Here is a 20,855-nt window from a genome sequence, read left to right on the forward strand (position 1 = left end):
GTACAGTTGTAAACTTTGCAATAGTAAGCAAAGCAGAAATCTTAGCTGGAACCAAAATATTCATTATCTGAAGCCAGAAATCAAGCTTCATTTGCACTCTTTTGTGTAGTAAATTATCAAATGTCTCTCAGATAGAGCTGATTGCCTTAACACAATTAATAACCAAATTTATTCTGTCTGCATTTATTAAAATCTATGCTTACATGTGGCTCTGGTTTGACTGAGTAACTTTTAACCTTCTTTAGACATCTTTTACTGTATCATGTAGTGAAAAATACAATGAATCCTTGACAAATTAAACTGGGCCTCTGTGGTACAAAAATAGGGGACATACAAACGCAATTTAAAAAGAATTGCTTGTGAAAATTAAAAGTTCAAGGATAAGATAAGCAGAATAAATAATAAAATATATCCATTTTTTATAATTCACTCAGGATGTCCCCTTTCCTGCAATCGCTTAGAAGAAACAAGCTTGCCATACTCTTAATTCAAAAATTGTAGCTAGAAACTTAAACCCCAATAGAAATAAACAAACAAACCAACCACCAACAGCAAAAACAACCCCCCAAATACAACAATAATGTCTCAGACAAGTTAAGCTCATGACTACCATGGGGTCTGTTAATGTCAGTTCATTTTGGCTGCGGTTTTTTGGTCTGGTGTTTTTTTTCATTTTTTATTTTATGATGTTGCTGTTGTTTCAGGGTTCTTTTTTATCTGAGATTTTTGCTGTGTCTGCACAGCACTGGCAGTTTTTGTACGGGACAATGGTGGTCTTGTCTTTAGGGAATTTCCCTTCATTTGGGAAGCTTTATTAGCACAGAGCATCACTTGTTAGCCAAATTTAGAAAATTTGGGAGGTCCATAAAAATTGTGCGGACACAAACACTCTGTGTTTCACACTTAACACTTCTTAACACCACTTTAAACATCTCAACACTGGAAACAACTCATTTGAACGCTGAACCTCAATGTTAAGGACGATTTGTTAACTTTTTCATAACACATTTTGTTTCTGCCTGCTCAAGTATTGCTTAGACTTCCTGATTTCAAAATCTGGCCAGGAACTCAAATAACCTTTCTGGAAAAGTTGCCCCAAGAGCACAGGGGTAACCACACTGCATAGTGCTGTCTTTTACTGCACTTTTATTACTGTATTTTTACCACATTTTGGCTTTGTCGAGTGCTGGAGGTGCAGGGCTGGAGGGAGCACAGCCTGTTGTTCTGTCAGTGCAGGCGCACTTGTCATCTCACGGCTTCAAAAGCCTCCTCTGCTTTTATTTTTGTTTTTCTTTTAGAGAGAAACGGGTGTTTCAGTGCGTTTTCACCGCATTTTTACCACATTTTGGCTTTCTTTAGTGCTAGAGGGAGCACAGCCTGTTGTTCGGTCAGTGTAGCAGCACTCGCTGCCTCGCCACCTCCGCTTTTAAGCCCTTTCTAATTTTTCTTTTTGAGCGAGAAGGGACGTTGTGTTCTGCATTTTTACCACATTTTGTCATTGTTGAGTGCTGGGGGTGCAGGGCTGGAAGGAACAGAGACTGTTGTTCGGACACCGTAGGAATACTCGCGGCGGCGGAGGCGGCGAGACCGCGAGCGCTCCGTAAACAAAACCCTCCGTTTTGTTTACCCGGGCGGCGGGGCCTGGGTGGCGCAGGCGGTCTGAGCCTGCCCCCATCGCCACGACAGCGACCTTTCCGCCCCGTTCTCCCTCCCCTCCCGCCATCACCCCCCGTGAGGGGCGGCGGTGAGGGGGGGCCGAGCGCCCCCCTTCTCCCCCCTCTCCGTCCCTTCACGCCGGGGCGGGGCCGTGCGCGCGCCGCGGGGCGGGGAGGGCGGACCGCGCCATCGCCGGCGCAGCCAATGGCGCGCGGCCACCCCGCGATTCAAACGGCGCGTCCCGGCCAATGGGCGCGCTTGGCGGGGCGGGCGAGGGGGCGGGGCCGTGCGCGCGGCCGTAACCGTCGCTCGGCGGGGCGGTTGTTCCCCTCAGCGGAGAGCGGCGCGCGCTCGGGCCCCGCTCCCGCCGCTCCGCGGAACCGCCTCCGGCCCGGCCCGGCGCGGGCGGGCTCCAGGTAACGGGAACGGCGGCGCGGGCGGGCCCGGATACCCCCACCTCCCACCCCCTCCCCTCCCCCGCAGCTTTTCCTTGGCGGCTTTCCCGGCGGGAAGCGCTCCGGCCGATCGCCTCGGGCCTCGCTCCGGGCGGGCGGACGGCGCGGGCCCCTCGCTTGGAGCACCGGAGGTGGCGGGGCTGAGCGGCCCCGCTTTGTTCGGCTCCGCCGCGCCGGGCTCCGAGCGGGAGTAGGCCGCCGAGGGGCGGTGCGGCCCGGCCCCTCCCTTCCCCCGCGGCGGAGGCCCCGCGCCAGGCCCGGGCCGCGGGCGGGGCGGGGCTGAGGGGCCGGGCCTCGGCCGGCACGTGGGGCCCTTCCTGTCAACAGCGGCCGCCGCTCTCGGGCCCGCCCTGCCGCGCTCCGGGCCCTGCCGCGCTCCGGGCCCTGCCGCGTCCCCTCCGCTAGCGGGGTTTCCGGTAGAAAGGCTCTTTGCAGGGAAGATCCGCGGGTCCCGGCCCCGGGGTTGATGGGTTGTTGCTTTTGCCTCGAGGCGTATTGGTGCTTGTTCTTAGCGGTGAAGTTAAGTTGGTTTGGACAGGGATAGGTGCCTCCACTGTTCTGGATGTGGAGAGAATAGTGGTGTTGCTGGAAAGGTCCTGCACAGCTCTCTGTGGTGAATTCAGTATAACTTTCCATGTGTTGTTAGCCTTGACTGTCAGCTTTTTCTGTATTTTCCTGCATTTCTTCTTGCATTCAGCTGGCTCCCTCCTCTGACATCCAGAACGTTACCTAAGAGTGGTGAAATGTCAGAATTAGTAAATGGAATCATTGAATGCGTGTGAATTTTTTTCTCCCAAGAGGGAAAACTTGTTTGTTTATTATTAAAACTGTGTGCCCAACTTCTGCTGATGGGGGTGTGATCTCCCTGTGGCTACAAGGTAACAGTCATCACTTTCTCCACACTGAAATATCTTCCCACATCTCTAGTGAGAGAGTCATGAAGAAGACCAGAAATGCATGCATGGGGCAATAATGTTTCTCAGCCAAGTTTCTTTTTAATTATTTCATTCTTGTTTGAGTCAGCAGAAACTTTTGTTCTTTACCCACTTTCAAGCTCCAGGGAGATTTGCATTAATTGGCTTGGCTTGGTATAGGATACAAAGTCCTTTTGAGCCTTTCTCTTAGAATCTAGATTCCTAAGGGAAAATTGTAATGGTTGAGAAAATACAAATTTCATCTCCTGAGTCAGTGGCTAAACTTGCAGTCAGGTGTGTGTACAGTTCAGGGTTCATTGTATGAGATTATTTTCTTTGGATTTATTGGTTTTAAAGCCCTGGGAACTCAAAAGTTTGTGCAGAGCTGCTGGGAATATTAGGCTGATGCCAGCTGATACCATGAAAATCATCAGGGGTGTGTAGACCTTGAAAGAGCAGTACATTAAAAATGTAATCTCTAAACCCAATTTTTTTTTGGAAAGACTTCCTGTCTTTTCTCTTCTGGATGCCAGTAATTGTGTGTGTTCATCTGAGCAGATGAAGGCTGCCTTTAAAAGGTGCAGCTTTTTGAAGTGGGATGTAAGGAATGAGGAAAAGGGTAAGAAGTTACATTTACTTATTTTAATGTTTAGTGTTTGAGCTTATTATTAAGCTGTAATATTTAAGGCAAAAAAATTGAAAAATACATAAATTTTCCCATTAATAAGGTTGTACTTTTGAGTCAGAAGATATTTCCACTTGCTTATTTATTATTTTGGAATCTCATATTGGCAGTATCTACCTCAGGCTGAATTACATGACATGGATTTAGCTACAGGTCTTTCAATCACGTTTTTCAATTTTTTAAAACTAACTTCAGCTCCTTTTGAGAACAAGGTTGGAGGAAGGGAAGGTCTTTCTGCCTTTCACAGTAATTAATTCATCAAGTCACTTTTTCTTTAGACTTTGTGTTTGCATACAGAAATGCTGGGTTTTGAAATCTGGCAGAGAATTGCATTTTATTATCCTTATGAATTCAAATTCAGAAATTGTATCTAAATTCTGAAGTGGTTGCTGTAAATTGGAAAAAAAACCAGTGTACATGTCCTCAGTAACAACTTCATGAAAAAATGTTACCCTTTTTTTCAAAAAGATCCTGTTTTGTCCAACTCTGTGTGAGATCAGCCAGCTTTGTCCTGCTCAGGCTGCAGGTTTGCAGCTGTGCCTGAGGTGCTGCAGGTCAGGAGGAGGAAAGTTGGCTGGGGTGCAGGAAGTGCAGCAAGCAGAGGGGAAATGAAGTCATGGTGACATCTGGGGACAGCTCTGAGTGCACTCAGGTGCTCCTGGGTTCAGGTTATTTCGGGAAGAACAGGAAGAAGCTGTGGCTGCAGGAGGCTGGCAAAGAGCACTGGTGGCTCTGGGTCTCCTGAAGAACTGCCTGTGGGTGAGGGAACTGGGCAGGGAGACAGAAATGGGCAGTGAGATCAGATTTAGGCAGGACTGCTTTGGTCAGCAAGGGCAGAAAATCCACAAAGACTCCAAGACTGGGGCTAAGGAGAAAAGGGAGAACTTTTCATAGGAAGCAAGGCATGAGAAGCAGGGCTATGAATTTGAAGGGGTTAAGCTGACTGGGATAAAAGAAACTTGGAGGAGTGAGATTTCAGAAAGAATAGGACAGAAAACAAGAAAGTGGGACAGCAAACACTTGTTAGAAGGCAGAAGAGCTGGAATAGCACACGCCTGACAAGCACAGACTAGAACTCATCGTTTTTCTGACTGGCAAGTGTCAGTGAAACCAAATTATAAAACTTTTTTTGTTTTTTCTCCTTCAAGTATTATACAGCACAGGAGATGGCCAAATATTTCTGGTCTGAAGCAGTTTGGAGTGTTAGTAATAAAATCCATATGAGGGAATTCTGCTGAATTTTTTAGGTTTTTGACTTGGAGAGCTACACAGGTGTAAAATTTATCATCAGCAGCAATGTCAGGAAATGCCAGAATGAATGTTGGTTGTAAAACCTCGCTGGGCCCCGTCCCCCTGTGTGTGATGAAGGTCTGTGATTGAATATTAACAGTATTTTTCCCCAAGAATCTTAACTTTTCACTGCAGTTTAGTTCATATGTAATGATTAACTAGTTACAGACTTGTATTTACCCTAGTTGTTTGGTTTCACTTTCTTATCAAACAAAATTGATAAATCAAACAAGTTAAAATGAAATGCTTTGATACCAACATGTTGTGGTTTGTGTCTGATCCCTGTCCCTGCCATCCCCTCTGAGTTCCAATGTTGGTTGTACACGTGGTGCCAGTACAAATGGTAGTGTGCATTTCACCTGAGTGTTGGTGAGTGTGCATTTCACCTGAGTGTTGGTGAGTGTGCATTTCACCTGAGTGTTGGTGAGTGTGCATTTCACCTGAGTGTTGGTGAGTGTGCATTTCACCTCAGTGTTGGTGAGTGTGGATTTCACCTCAGTGTTGGTGAGTGTGGATTTCACCTCAGTGTTGGTGAGTGTGCATTTCACCTCAGTGTTGGTGAGTGTGCATTTCACCTCAGTGTTGGTGAGTGTGGATTTCACCTCAGTTAGTGAGTGTGGATTTCACCTCAGTGTTAGTGAGTATTTCACCTTAGTGTTAGTTAGTTTGTATTTCCCCTTAGACTTTTAAGATAGTCTCACTTGATACATTGAGATTAAAAGTATATTCTGCTTGGGATATCAGTTTTCAGAAGGCAGTGACATAACACAAAGCACTATACAAACAGTTCTGCAGGCGTTTACACTTGAAAACAGCTTCCTCTGAGTTGTAGTTGTGGTTTTTCCCAGCTCATGGTGGGTGGCCCAGGGGTAGTAGTCACTTACACCGTGTTTTGTTAATATCAAATAAAAACCTGATGATGCAGATGGGAGATAGAGTTTCATTTTTCAGGTTGCTGTGGGATTGCTGTGATGCTGAGCTTTGTTTTCCCATGGAGCTGTGGAAAATAAAAAATGTTCAACCCAGACAGGAGCTTAAATTCTGAAGTTTCGTAACTTTGGAGTGTTTGGCATAATAAATTGAAGAGAGACTGTAATGTGGCTGTAAGTGTTGAATGATTGGGGATGTTTAATGTTTAGAAATCATCACTTCTGTAATTTCTGTAGAACCACAGGAAACCAGGGTTAGAGGACACTTCAGTACCATGTAATTTGCATTTCTCTCTAGATAAGATGAGCTTCATTGTGGAATTTTGGTCCAAGATGTGCTTTGCCTGATGATGGAGATTGTGTCTCGTAGCTCAGTGCTAGTCTGATAGATCTGAGTGTTTGTCCAGAATGTGCACCTCCAATCTTCTCTCTATTTTAGGAGATCACTGCTGTTCTCTTACCACACAGCCTTTTCCCTATTTCAAGTGAAGACTTGTGGAACGTGTCCCCCTTTCAGTTAGAGATACAGAAGGAGAGGAGGGGGGAATGAAGGCTGAGCTGTGGCTGCCACGTGCACTGAGTGCTGTGTTTTGCAGGGACCGTGTTTGGAAAATGCCCAGCCGGAAGTTTGCTGATGGCGAGGTGGTGATGGGCCGCTGGCCGGGCAGCGTGCTGTACTACGAGGTGCAGGTGACCAGCTACGATGATGTGGCTCATCTCTACACTGTCAAGTACAAAGATGGAACTGAGCTTGCACTGAAGGAAAGTGATATAAGGGTGAGTGTGAAAAATGGCTGGTTTATGATTGGCTTTTGGCAAATATTCAAATGAATGTTGTATCTGTTATGTTAGAAAGTTATGCTGTGTTAATATTTTAAAGTAGTGTGTTAAATATAGTTTTTGGTTATCACATAATGTTAAAATAGAAATTATGTATGTGGGATATTTTTTTAAGAAAGACATGAGGTACTCCCACTGAGATAGCAGCCCCAGGACACCTCAATCTTTCAGAGGAAGAGAATTTATTGCCCCATTATCAGAAGAAACGAACTTCTTCCCGCCTTGTTCAGGAAGAAGTGCCATCAGGATTCAGAGGAAGAAGCTGACACTGACCAGACAGAATCCTGTGTTTGAATGGAATTTATGCATCCTGTATGAGGTGTATGAATATGCAACAGGCTGTTGCATTTAAGGGTTAAACCTCTGTTAACGTGGGTCCTTTTTCGGGCTGATTTTGCCCAGAAAGAGGTACCCGGACTGTCCATAACTCTTTGTTTTTTATGTCTCATATTGTCCTAAATCCAAATTGTCCAAATTTTTATCACTCTAATTATATTACTATTTTTATAATAATTTTATTACTATTAAACTTTTAAAATTTTAAAACCAAGTGATTGGCATTTTCTACAATGAGTACACATGTATTTAATTTTCAGTACTTCAACTTAGGACTGGGTAGTTATTTTGCAAGTTTTTGTTAACTGTGTCTTCAAGGAATTGGTGCTAAGTAAAAATTTCTTCCTGTGTGACACCTCACGTAGAAGTTCAGAATGACCTCATTTTTAAAGTTTCATAGTTGTTTTATTTATGTCAAAAAAGTATCGTATTTTTGAGGAAAACCAAGTCTGATGCTTCAGGAACTCTGTAGCTTGATTTTTCATAAAAAACTGGTTTGGGTACCTTACCAAGGTAGTAATCAATGGGTTGATAGTAATTTGATGGCTTTCCATCTCTAAATAAGAAAATTTGATAACAAATGTGAAGATGCAGTTAAATGTCACTAAATATAAATAGTGCATGCCCTTCAAGCTCATACTTACAACATCTGCAAATAGCTTCTACCAGTTCAGGTCCTCAGAGGCTTCATCAGGTATTTTGCTGTATTTGTGACAATTGCAATCCCTTGAAAAAGGTTCATGTCATATAAGCATATTTCTTCCTCTTTACTTGTCATTATTTTAATTTTTGTTATTAATAAAGGCCTTCAAAACTTCATAGCCAGTTTAAAATGATTAATGCAGGAGGAAAAGACCCTGTTTGAATGTTCACTGTGGTTCATTTCTGTGGCCTGCTCTGAAACCTGCATAGGTTCAAAGCCAGTTTGTGTGCCTTTATGTGAACTGTTGTGTCACCTCTGGGTGGCAGTCCCCATGCCCAGTCACAAAATGTTTCTGCCTTGAGGTAGGCAACTGTTTTCACTGTTTCAACACTTTAGGATTTGTTACTTCTGCATGCAGATTAGCAGACTCAAGCTGGGCAAATGCCTTTCTTTGTCATGAAACATTGATGCATTATAAAAGTTGCATTGTGGAAATCTTACATGGGGAAATCAGCATTGTAGACTTCACAGAGAAATCAAACAGTGCTTTTGGAGTACAGTGCTCTTGTTTAGGAATTTAGTTACCAGATACAATTAAATGATTAGGCTGACTTGGGTTTGTAGTGTTGAGCCTGTGTTGCCTCACAGATGATGAACCTTGCTCTCTCAAATGCTTTAATAAAGCTGAGCAGTGGAAGTGAGAGCAGCCACTGAGGGCTTGAGAGACAGCTCTGAATTCCTATCCCTGTGCACAGGATTGAGAGGGTGGTGTGCTCAACAGCTTGGTGCTCATTTGGTAGCTTACATCCATAGCCTGATTTCTGTAGCTTCAACAGTTGGACTTGGAACAGGCTTCTTTGGGAATTGCCAGCAAAATGAGTATTCTGCAGTTGCTCTTTCTTAACAGCCTTTGTAGAGCATCAGTAGAGGAAATACGAGACAGATCTACAGAACTGTGTGCCAGAGGCCTCATCACAAACCCCCCTGTTTCTAGAATTGTTCTTTGGGCCACAGCTCAGAGTTTGCTTGCTTTCCCTCTTTGTTTCAGTCGCAGTCATCCTTCAAGCACAGGAAGAGCCAGTCTTCCTCGAGTTCTCCCTCCAGGAGAAGCAGCAGCCGCTCTCGCTCTCCCGGCCGGCCAGCCAAGGGCAGGCGTCGTTCTGCTTCCCAAAGCAGGGAGCACAAGGAGGACAAAAAGAAAACCATCCAGGAGACCAGCTTAGCTCTGCCACCGGTATTGGTTCTGTTCGTTGGCTTTTTGTGTGTGGGTTTGCTGGATTTTTATTTCAAGAAACTTGTGCTGTTTGTGAGAGATTGGTTTTTTGCAGACCGGGTTTATTGTTGTAAAAGCCAGTTTATGTTCCCCAGAGAGCATAATTACCTGCAAAAGTATATCTCAGAACTGCCTCTTTTTTTTCTTTAGATATTGGGTTTCTAGCTTGCAAAATTTGAGGAAATTCTTGAGAGGTAAACCAAGGTTATAAAGTTTCACTTGAATTTGGTGATGCTGAGAACTCAGAATCCAAACAAACAAAATTTCTTAAATACTTAATATTGAAGTAATTGTTAGCCACGTGCTTCCACTTGTGAAATGGGGCAGTGGAAGTTAGCTTACTTTTAGGTGTGTTTATTGGTACATAGCAGGTAGGGATTAGGATTTGAAATAAAATGAGTTCTGTACCATATACAGTTTTTTGCCACAGTAGTGGAGAACAGGCAGTGTGGAATATTTAAATATGGCCTTGTGATGGAGAATATTGCAAAACTGGTTTCATTATAAAAACTCACCTGTAAGGATTTCTAAGTTTACCAGTATGTGGTGTCTAGCTGAAATTTATTAGGTTTGTTCTTAGTATTTTTTATTTTAGATTGAGTGCTAAAAATGGTTCTGGTGATCTTTAAGTGAAGAGGAGTAGAGGTGGTGTTTCTCTGTGAAGAGAAAAACAGCATTTCTTGTGCCTCTTGTGCCCTTGAGATAGTTTCTCACTTGTCTGAGACACACAGTCCCTGGAACTGGAAGTGCATTCTGCTGATCTATTGAAAATGAACAGGTTTTAGTTAGGTTTCAGCTAGACTAAACCAGATTAATATAAATTAGCTAGGTAGGTTTAGTAAATTGGTACTCTTAGGCACTGAAATAGTTGTGGGGTTTGTTTTGCAGTGAGCTCCTTTGAGCTGTGTGATCCAGTGCCTGTGGTTCAGAGTCTGGTTTTAAGTAGTTTTTTAGCCAGCAGCTACTGTTTCCTTTTAATACTTCCAACCTTTTGGGATAAAAGGGTCAAAAAGTCTTTGGTGGTTTTGTCCTGGCTTCTATCTGAGGAGTAGGATTGGTCTGTTGGCTCTTGTAAGACTGGAAAGACCAGGTACTCGTCAGCAAAACTTTAGTTGAAATAAACATGTGAGTCATGTCTTCCCAGAGCTGTGTAAGCTAGAGAAGAGAAGAATTTTTATGAGAGAATTTATTTCTCCAAAGAAATTCAACTGAAATTCAACCTTTCAGTTCTGCAGAACAGTGCCATATAGAGGACACTGAGAGCTTAAACTGTGCTTCTTGTTTTGACCAGAAACCGAGTGAGAATAACACCAAAAGGTACAATGGTGAACCTGAAAGTACAGAAAAAAATGCCACATCCTGCATCATCTTGGAGGTAGGAACTTGGAATTTGCTCTTAGCTTTTTGTCACATTCCTAGCTTGGTAATCTATCAGAAACAGAAGGCAACATAACACTTAGAGGTTGAGTAAGTTGCTACAGAGAAAGGGATTTTTTATTGTCCTGATTGTTTTCTAGTGGGCAGGCACATGGCAGAAGGGAAAGGGGAGGGTGGCAATGGATGATCTGTGCTGGAACTGCTGCTGATCTGTAATCACAGCCTAAGAGTTACAGTGCCTGGTTTTAGCAGTCTCTTTGTAGGAATGGATAATTGTATATTGGTGTTTTACAGTGAGTAATGTCCTCTGAAATATCAAATAAAGTAAAATCACTGGGAAACCTTTCAGTAAATTTTTTTTTTTTTTTCATTTACAGCAAAAGTTAAAACCAGACCTGGAAATTAAGCGTGTGCTTGAGCAGTACAGCTTGCGTTCGAGGAAAGATGACAAGAAAAAAGAAGAGATCTATTCAGAGAAAAAAACTTTTGTGGCTGTAAAACCAATTGAGAAAGTATCAACAAAAACAAAGGAGATGGAGTTTGGGGGAAGAATTGGTAAATTGTCTTAATAGTTGAAAATTGGTACTATTTTGTGGGTTTGTACTTATTGACCATACTGTCATGTCAAGAACTGCTTTTTGGACGTTGGCTGCAGAATTCAGAGTCAAATTGTTGTGTTTCACTTCATTTAGTGGCAAAGAACCTTTATTGCACTTGGTTCATAAGTGAAATGCAGCAGAGATCTTGTGCCACCCCTTGGCACAGTGAGATTTAAATATTTCCAAGTTAAATTTAAGAATTAACCAGCAAAGCTTTTACATTTTCAAAATGTAGGTGCTTGAAACTTGACAGTGAAGTATTTTTAGACAGTTTTTGGATTACTTTTGGAGGGATGCAGTGACCATGTATGGGAGTGAGAAGAATGTCTCAGTGTCCTGTTACGTGACTATGGGATTGCTGCTGTCTGGTTCAGGAGAAATTAATGGCAACCTCTTCTTTGTTACTTAATATCGAGCTTTTTTAGTGGGATTGAAACTATTTTTTAAACTTTCTATACTTACCTTCTAACATGCCATGGTGTATGTTTACAGGGACCTTCACGCTGATATTTTTCCTGCCTGCTACTGTATTCTACCTGCTGTTGATGTGCAAACAAGATGATCCAAGTCTTCTGAACTTGCCTCCTCTGCCAGCACTTGAGAGTCTTTGGGATTGGAGGGTGTTTGGTGTCGTTCTCCTGTGGTTTTTCCTACAAGCTGCGTTTTACTTGCTGCCAATTGGAAAGGTAGGCTGGCTGTTAGGTGGGCTGTGTTCTAAATGCAGTGAATTTGAAAGCAATTTAATGAGTTTCTCTTAATAAACTGGAATATAGCAGCTGCAGATTTCTGTAAGCTTAAAACAGCACAACTGTTTCAGAATTTTTGCATTTCAGAGCCTTCCAGTAAAGAAGGCAGAAGGCATTTTATAGGCATTCAGATCAAAGTGTGGACAAACTTTGCTTGATAGAATTCTAGAAGAATTTTAGGTGTCTGACTTTTAATTTCACAAACTATTTCCATGCTCAGTTTCTTATGGATATCCAGCATTTTGGAATACAATCTTCATTTACAGGAATCTATAAACCTTTCTAGCCATATGTATGAATATCAGGCAAAGGCTCTCCATCCCTCTCTTGGGACTTGAGGGTTAGTGGCAGATTCTGGAAGGACACTGTGAAGTAGATCAGTCATGTTTTATTGCTGTACATGTTCACAATGACTGGAGAAGTTCTGCTTTCTTGGAGCTGCTTAAGAAGAGGTTTATTTTTGAAAATGTTTTTATTTGAAACTGCTGATCTCTTTCATTTGCTATCCAGAGTATGTTTTTTAGCACAATGCATGAGCTTCAGGTTTGAGTGTGTCCAGCTGGTTGCTTTGACTGAATGTCTTTCTGACAGAGTTGAGCTTGGTTTTCCTCACCTGAAGGGCCCACAGAAAATACTTTGTTGAGCATTAATATTTTATTCTCTTTAGGTTGTGGAAGGCTTGCCTCTTTCCAGTGGGAGGAGACTGCAGTACCGGATAAATGGTGAGCATGGTGCTGCTGGTTATTCCAGAACTGATCCATTGTGTGATTTGCAGAGCTCAGCACCATAAAATACAAATGCTGAAAGATACAGTTTGTCCAGAGAACAGATCTCTTGTAAATCTTGGATGAAATCAGATGAGCCTTTTCTTGGAAGAAGGTGCTTAGTAATCATCAGGAACTCAGTGACCCAAGAGCAAGACATTACACTGGATGGGGTGGTAGTGGAACTCAAATACTGCAGTACAAAGCTGAGTTTTGTCATAGTCTGGTAAGATGCATCATTTTAAAGTTGGAATAGGGCTGTAAGTAACAAACAAGGGGAATTACATCCTGCAAAAGTGAGTCTCCTTGGGGCTTCTCATACCTGTCTTCATTTTGGACTGTTGTCTGTAGTTGTGCCCTGCATTCTGATAAAGGGAGGAAATAAGCTATGTAATTTGGACTATTAAAAAAGAAAAGCCTTGTCTTGCTGCTTCAAAGGCTAATTTTAAAAGCAAATTTAAAAGCCTTCTTGAGGAAAGGTAAGGACAGGAGGCACTGGGCACAAAGTGAAGCACAGGAGGTTCCATCTGAGCTAGACCAGATGAACTCTGGAGGTTCCTTCTAACCTCACCCCCTGGGACCCTGTGAAGGGATCCATAGCAAGTCCTTAGCTGAGGGCAGCAGAGAGCTGTCTGCTCCTATTTGGGCATCAGTCCATTCTGTGTGAAATTACACTCTCGATGTATGCAAAAGTTTTTGTGTTCAAGTTTTGCCTTCTTGATAAGTCATTTTAATAGTTTAATCACTACTGTCTGTGTCAAGCTATATATGAAGATAATTCAAAGATGAGACTTTGTGAGCTGCTCTCATTATCCATTAGTAGTGTCAGTGTCCATTTTCCCACTAAAATCTGAAAGTAGATCCTATGGCATAAAAAATTGAGAAGTATTCAGAGTGTTCCTGCCTCTTGTCCCTATGGTGAGCACAGCTTCAGGGCTTAGAGTCCCTTAGTTATATTGCTGTGCCCCAGAAGTTTGAACCATGGGATGTCCAAGATGTTCCTGGAATATGGACAAATATTGGAAGAAGTAAAAGTGCAGAAAGGTTGGATTAGGTAGGTCCTACTAAAAAGATAAATTGGGTTTTGTTTATTTTGACTAATATGTCTTTCTTCTGCATCCTTTAGGGTTTTATGCTTTTATTTTGACTGCTGCAGCTGTTGGAGTTTTGTTGTACTTTGAGTTTGAGCTCCATTATTTGTACGATCACCTCATGCAGTTTGCGGTGTCAGCTGCAGCTTTTTCCTTGGCACTGAGCATTTACCTGTATGTCCGATCCCTGAAGGCACCCGAGGAGGAGCTAGCACCAGGTGGAAATTCTGGTGAGTTAGAACATTCTGGGCCATTCCTTTCCAATTCTTTGCTGGACTTTGATTTCTGCAAATTTAGGGCTGGTTGTTATAACACTGTGACTTTAATTTTGCTTTGTGTAGTTTTGTTTGTTTTTTTTTTTTCCCTACAAACTCAGTCCCAAATATGAAGTCAGGGCATAGTATTTTCCTTCTTGTCCACCTTTTTTGATGGATGGGTAATTGTCACAGCTAAAGGGAATTCTTTTTCCCAGACAAAAGCAATTAAATAAGAGAAAATGTAAAATTAATTAATGCCTTATGATCATGTTCATAGACACTGTGATGTAAGCTTCAGGATAAGGCTGAAAATAAAGAAGGAACAAGTGTCAGGGAGAACTTCTAAAATGGTTAGTCCTCCTAATTAATAAAAAATTAGAGCATCTTAAAATAAAAACTATGTAGATTTTGTTTTGTATTTTGTACAAATTTTTTTTTTTTTTGTTTATGGGGAGGAGTGTAGTGGCAGATAAAAGCAAGAGTATTGCTAACAGAGGTTTGTTTTGTCTTACCTGCAGGGTATTTTATTTATGACTTTTTTACTGGACATGAATTAAACCCTCGTATTGGCAGCTTTGACCTCAAATACTTCTGTGAGTTGCGTCCAGGATTAATTGGCTGGGTGAGTCAGTAATCTCAATTATTTTATTTACTTAAATAGTACACTGAGAGATTTTTTTTTTACACACACACATACACATATAATTGATATTAAGGATATTTATAAATACTTATAAATGAGTACTGAAAAACAGTTCCACGTTGCTATTTTTTTAATGACTATTTTTATTCACTTGAAGGAAATTTCTAGCTTAGTTTTGTGGCAAATGAAAACCCTTTTGAATGTATTCATGTGTTGAGGTTATACAGCTTCAAAAATATGGTTAGTTGCAAACTTACTTGTAAAATGTTTATTGGTTTTTTTAAACTAAACATTTACTTTACAAATACTTGTGTTAAAATGTCCTGTAGTGTGATAGAAAATACATCCCACTATCTTTTACAAGTGAACTTTTAAATAAAATCTTTTCTAACTTAGGTTGTTATAAACTTGGCAATGCTCTTGGCTGAGATGAAGATCCACAATCTCAGTGTGCCATCCCTGTCCATGATTCTTGTGAACAGCTTCCAGCTTCTCTATGTGGTGGATGCTCTTTGGAATGAGGTAAACGCCAATCCCCTTCAACTGTGTCCATTTCTAATTACAATGTTAAGAGAAGGAGGCCTTGGAAGTGCTGAAATTCCTTCCTCCTTGTTTCTAGGAGGCTGTTTTGACTACAATGGACATTACCCATGATGGATTTGGCTTCATGCTGGCGTTTGGAGACCTGGTGTGGGTTCCATTTGTCTACAGCCTGCAGGCCTTCTACTTAGTGGGTCATCCCACCACAATTACTTGGCCTGTTGCTGCTGCAATTACTGTTCTGAACTGTAAGTTACAGTCAATGTCATTGGTGTGTGGGTTACAACAGAGTTCTGATTGTTGCTTCAGAGATGGGAGCTGAAGCTTTAGCTCTGATGCAGCAGTCATTGTCTGGCTCCTGTGAAATACAAAGAATATAACAAATTCTCATTTTAGCAAGTGAAGGATAGCTGAGACTTTGAACATCTAATTGTTCTGTTGAGAAGCAGCTCTAGGTGGGTGCTGTCTGGAGTTGAAGAAGTGACTTAACAGATTTTGCATTTAATAAATGCTTTTTTTAAGTCAATCTGAGCGACTCATTTAAAAAAAAAAAAGTCAGTACCTTGTTGGCTACACTCTGCTGAACCTGGGGAAAAAGTAATTATTGCATTTCCTTCCCTGATGACCATAGTGACAAACAGGTGTCAGTAGAAAACAGCTTTTTTCATCAAAGCTCAGTGCTTTGAGAAAAGATCTCACATCTTTAGGCAACCTTACATTTGCACCAATATATGCTTGTTGTGCCTGTTACCTGAACAGAAACAATAAAAACCCACTCATATTTTGTAGACATGACAAAGAATTGGAAAAAAATGAGAAGATTTACAACTTAATATGTGCAATACTGAAAAACAGGAAATAATTTTTTCATTTTTCACCTAATGTTTTTTGTTGGGTTTCTATTATTTAAAAAAAAAATCTTTATTCAAAATATGTTGTGATCATCTTTTTTCAATGCAGCTTTGGAAAAAGCAAGTTTAAGCTGCTGTGTGAAAATTATGGGGGATATGAATTTCAAACCCAGATAATTCCTTGTCTGCTTCTTTTATTATCATGATCTTGTAAATGAGTTGTCAGTTCATGGAGTAGGTGCTGTAACCAAGTGCTAGGCTGCAAAATAGAGCTGTAATCGTACAATGTGAAATTCACATCCCCTTCTGTGAATTTCAAACTCAGTGTAACATTAAAAAACTCAGATATAGATGTGAAAATAAAGGTCCTTCAGAATCTCTTCAAAGCTACTCAGTAACAAGGATCTTATGGAATGCAGGTTTCCAGTGGCATTTCTGTCCTGTTAAAGCAGAAAATACCAGTTGAACTTCTGGGGAAAAGCCTTTGATGGAATAAGTGTGGCAAAGGGCACGTGAGTGCTTTTGTTGAAGCTGAGAAAACTGGAAAATATCTAAAAATGCAAAATAAATCCTGTTTATTTTCAGGTATTGGGTATTACATCTTCCGCAGTGCAAATTCCCAGAAAAACAATTTCCGGCGGAACCCGGCAGATCCCAAACTGGCCAGTGAGTGCATTCTTTATTCCATTGCCTGGGATTTTATTCAATGGCTCTTTGTAGTGTATAAACACATATTTCAGTCACTGCATTGACCACAATACTCTGTCCACAGATCTGAAATTTATACCCACTGCAACTGGCAAAGGGCTTCTTGTCACGGGCTGGTGGGGTTTTGTTCGTCACCCCAATTACCTCGGTGACATCATCATGGCTCTGGCATGGTCCCTACCCTGTGGTGAGTTTCTGAGACTCAAGTGCATTTTAGCAAAAAGGCTTTTCTTAGCATCTGTCTGGGTTTGAAATGCCAAGTGGGAATTTTTTGAGATGGTAAACCCTACTGAATGGCAGATTCTGTGTCATAAGTCTAATGCAACATGTTTTTACTTCCATTTTAACCTTTCTAACTTGCTAAAGATTTTACTCATCTTTCTGACACTTTATCATCCAATAACCATGGGAATTACTTGTTAATTAGCTGTTCTTTAAATTTTTTAGGCTAGTGAGTGTTTTCAGCTGAAGTTCCCCAAAAGTGGGAGTTTGCTTGGAGACAAGGGCCACCACATAGAGGACTTGAAGTGAAAGATATTTAAAAGAAATGTCATCAAACACAGTGAAATTATCTTTCAAAGTGTTTGTTAATAATACACAGAGGGCACAACAATCAGGTGGAGCAGAGTAGTGGGTTAGAACCAGAACCTGCTGCCACACTCCTCCTGATGCAGCCCAGAGTACACTTGGCTTTTTGGGCTGCAGTCTCACATTTCTGGGTCCTTTCCAGTTCTTGTCATCCACAGGTCAAGTGCTGTGCTCTGAGCAAAGCTGGACTCATGTCTGCAGGCAAAATAGAGAAAATCTTGTGTGGGGCAGTTTGGTGGTGCAGAAATTTGACTGGAAATGTGGTTTTGATAACTAAAGAACTTTAAATGACAATAACACTTCAATATGTGCCAGCTTTGCATGTACTGAGAGTGAAATTGGTAAATTTTGTGACTCTAAATGTCACCATGATATTTTCTGAAAAATCCCTTCGCCAGGATTTCTTCTCCTGGGAAGCTGAGAAGCCTCAGAAAAGAATGAAAACAAGAATTATCTGATTACTTGGGAATGTGGCTTGGGCATTGTTTACCAACAGGGGCATCCTTGATTGGTTCCATGTGAATTGTTTTAACTTAATGACCAATCCCAGCCAGCTGTGTTGGACTCTCTGAGTCAGTCACCAGCTTTCCTTATCATTCTTTGCTGGGCTTCTGATGAATCCTTTCTCTATGGTTTAGTATAGTTTTAGTATGTAATTTCTTATGGTATGGTATAACTATGGTATGGTATAACTATGGTATGGTATAACTATGGTATGGTATATTATAGTTATACCATATTCTCAGCCTTCTGAGAACATGGAGTTTAATTCTCATCTCGCCCCGTCCTGGGAGCCCTTACAAACACCACATCTAAATTTTCAGAATTGCTGTCTGTGGGTTTGTGGCTCTTGTTCTGTCTGCATGTGTTGTGCTGTCCTGCTGAATATTCAATGTTTCAGTGTAAAATGCTTGGGCCTTGCACAAGCGCGTCACCGCCTTTGAACACGTTATCAGCTACCACCTCCAGACTTTTGCCCTGTATCTATCTGAGTTAACTTTGTCCCTTTGCAGGTTTTAATCACATTCTGCCCTATTTCTACGTGATCTATTTCATCTGCTTGCTGGTGCACCGGGAGGCTCGCGACGAGCACCACTGCAAGCAGAAGTACGGGCTGGCCTGGGAGCGGTACTGCCAGCGCGTCCCCTACCGCATCTTCCCCTACATCTACTAGAGCACTCCAGGGCCTGCTGGGCACATCACTGCTACCCTTAGATTCCTTGCAGAGAGAGGTACCTCCTACCTTTGCACTTGGGCAGTTGGTATTTAGGCTTTTAAAGAAAACAAAACAAACTAAACCCCACCAAACGTTGGAGTGCGTCGAAGGCGTCGCTTACAAGTAGACTTGGAGATGTGAGTGATGTGAACTGACTGTCTGTGACTTCAATTTTTAAAAAAAAATTGTGAATTTTCAAAACTCTTCGAGCCCTAATTTTTCAAGCTAAATTTTATCTAGAATTCTGAGTTTACATTTTTTTATTGCATTTAATTAAGCACTGTGATGTAAAGTATATTATTTTCTTAATACAATAAATGCTGAAATTCCATCCAGTTCATTTTTTGGTGTTACTCGTACCATCTAACTTCAGATGTCCAATTTAGTTGCCTGAATTGGAGGAGCAGCAGGGTCTTTTTGGTCAGTGGAGCTGGAAGCAGAGGATGTGAGGGGCCTGCAGCCCCACGACCAGGACTGGCACAGCTCAGCTTACATGGTTGTTCCTCTCCTGGCTTTTCATTGATGGCATTTTTTTGGTCAGAGAGGCTCAGCTGGCCCCTCCTGCCCTGCACCTGCAGGAGGATAAAAAGATGGAACTGGGAGAAGGGGCAGAGCTGTTCCCTTCTCCCTCCCCACGTTTTGAGGCAGTTCAGGAATGCCCAGGGGCAGCTCTGAGCCCTGCCTGGCAGTGCCCCTGGCTCTGGAGGTGGAGCCTGCTTGTGGCTCACACTCCTGGAGGGAATGAAACTCTTCAAAGCCTTTCTGTGGCTGTGGAAGGGAGTAGTGAACCCTCAGCTTGCCTCTGGCATTGAACATGGGGGAAAAAGGGTGCAGTGTCTGCCTGCTAGGCACAAAAGGATAAAATGACCACAGTTGGCTCCTTCTGATCTTTGTAAATTAAGTCTTAATGTACCATAGTGTTTACCAAGTGTGTATAATAAAAGCCTCCACGTTTTTGCTGTACAGTGTTTGGGTTTGAAAAATGCAACAGCTTTTTTAGAAACAGGAGAAATCAGTAACTGAACCAATTTCCAGTAATTTTAAAAAAGGTAATTGAATAAAGGGTTTTTGTAAATTAATGTAGTTAATTCTTGAAACAATTGAAGTGTTCATTTAAATATTTGTATTGACAGATATGCTATGAAAATATAGGAAATGCTCCTCAATCCAAAGTTGTTTTTTTGGTTTCTTTTTGTTTTTAATTTGGCATTGCTACCTCATATGTAGGTGTTGCCTTTTGTACTGTTGCAGATAGAGAAATAGCTATTTTTTTGCTATTGCTATTTAAAACAACATTTTTTTACATGAGCCTGTGGTTAAACTCAACCACTTTCTAATATATTTTTGTATATATTTGACTTTTTAACTAATGTATGTGTTCTGGTTACTAGCTGTGTTCTTTGTCTAACTGGCTGTAAATGATATGCCCTTGTGGTATTTACTTCATAACTAGAATAATTTTACTGAAATACTCTTGCTTAATTAATTAGCTTTTATTCTGTTGTCACAAGTAAGAGCTTTTCACACACTTTGTACATGAGGTTTATAGCACAAATTGCCCTAAAAAGCTTACTAGAATATTAAATGAAGTGCAGATACTTCTGCACTTGCTTGCAGGAGTGTTCCTAATAAATTGGAATGTTATTTATCAATTTTTTCAGTTATTTTAAAATGTTGATGTAATTGAAATCTAGCATGTGATTTTTAAAAAAATAAAATAAAATAACCTATTTTGTACACGGGCATTTTTTAAAGATAATTGTACAATTGAAGTGTATATAATGTAGCTTGATTGTTGGTGTTGTAAGGAAATTGTTTTAAGACAAGTGCTTTGATTGCTGGCAGAAAATAGCAGTGCCTCTAACAAGACTCGAGGGAATTCACTCGGCTGCAGCAGCAGATGAAACTGGGCTATTGCTGGGGGAACTGATGGCAAATGGGGAAATCATTGCACAGCCCTGGAGTGCAGCTGGGCTTTAGAATCTGCTTTGATTCCTCAGCCTGTAGGGCAGGAGCTGCTCCTGCTGCTGGTCCCAGTTTCATCTGCTGCCACCCAAGGTTGTGCAAATGTCACTCGGAGCCCTTGTCTTTCAGAATCTGAACCTGACCAATGACAACTTCATTTACATGCTGAATTTTATGTAAATTTGATTTTGAAGTAACTGTTTTTAATACAAACAAGCCCATGAGCTAAAATAAAGGTTTTGCTTAAAACTAAGTAGTGCTTTTTTTTTTTCCAATTCATGGGAATACCTGATAGAAATGACATTGCTTTTCCTCATTTAGCACAGGTGTGAGTTTGCTGGAGTTCCTGTTGTACCTGTATTTGTGGGCTGGGTGTTACAAGCTCAGGTGTGGTGCTTCTCTTAGTCTGCCTGGGCATTTTTTCTTCTTCCCTCTGCTACTCCAAACAAAACTTAATTTCAGCTGTAAAAATACAGAATTAACACTCAA

General features: G+C 41.5%; 1 protein-coding gene across 2 annotated transcripts; it reads left to right on the plus strand.

The window, feature by feature from the left end:
- The first annotated feature begins 1,953 nt into the window (after positions 1–1,953).
- Positions 1,954–20,619, plus strand: LBR (lamin B receptor). 2 transcript variants are annotated; one of them, XM_071422015.1, is made up of 14 exons: positions 1,954–2,072; positions 6,526–6,706; positions 8,797–8,982; positions 10,313–10,396; positions 10,776–10,953; positions 11,490–11,683; positions 12,411–12,465; positions 13,634–13,828; positions 14,374–14,477; positions 14,895–15,020; positions 15,118–15,286; positions 16,475–16,555; positions 16,662–16,784; positions 18,199–20,619. In XM_071422015.1, exons 2-14 carry the CDS (start codon positions 6,542–6,544, stop codon positions 18,357–18,359), a joined length of 1,821 nt encoding a protein of 606 aa, XP_071278116.1. In that variant the 5' UTR covers positions 1,954–2,072; positions 6,526–6,541; the 3' UTR covers positions 18,360–20,619. The 2 variants fall into 2 exon arrangements, with proteins under 2 accessions (XP_071278116.1, XP_071278124.1); XM_071422023.1 differs by having other exon boundaries at positions 8,797–8,978; positions 10,312–10,396.
- The last annotated feature ends 236 nt before the right edge of the window (positions 20,620–20,855 follow it).

The sequence above is a fragment of the Agelaius tricolor genome, unplaced genomic scaffold, assembly GCF_023055355.1.
Source record: "Agelaius tricolor isolate 1412-34295 unplaced genomic scaffold, bAgeTri1.0.p SCAF_1, whole genome shotgun sequence".
Classification (NCBI taxonomy): domain Eukaryota; kingdom Metazoa; phylum Chordata; class Aves; order Passeriformes; family Icteridae; genus Agelaius; species Agelaius tricolor.

Excerpts from the sequence above, each read along its gene's own strand:
- LBR (XM_071422015.1), top strand. The coding sequence starts at position 6,542 with ATGCCCAGCCGGAAGTTTGCTGATGGCGAGGTGGTGATGGGCCGCTGG. Across the intron at positions 6,707-8,796 it reads TGAAGGAAAGTGATATAAGG|TCGCAGTCATCCTTCAAGCA; the intron begins GTGAGTGTGAAA and ends TCTTTGTTTCAG. Across the intron at positions 10,397-10,775 it reads CATCCTGCATCATCTTGGAG|CAAAAGTTAAAACCAGACCT; the intron begins GTAGGAACTTGG and ends TTTCATTTACAG.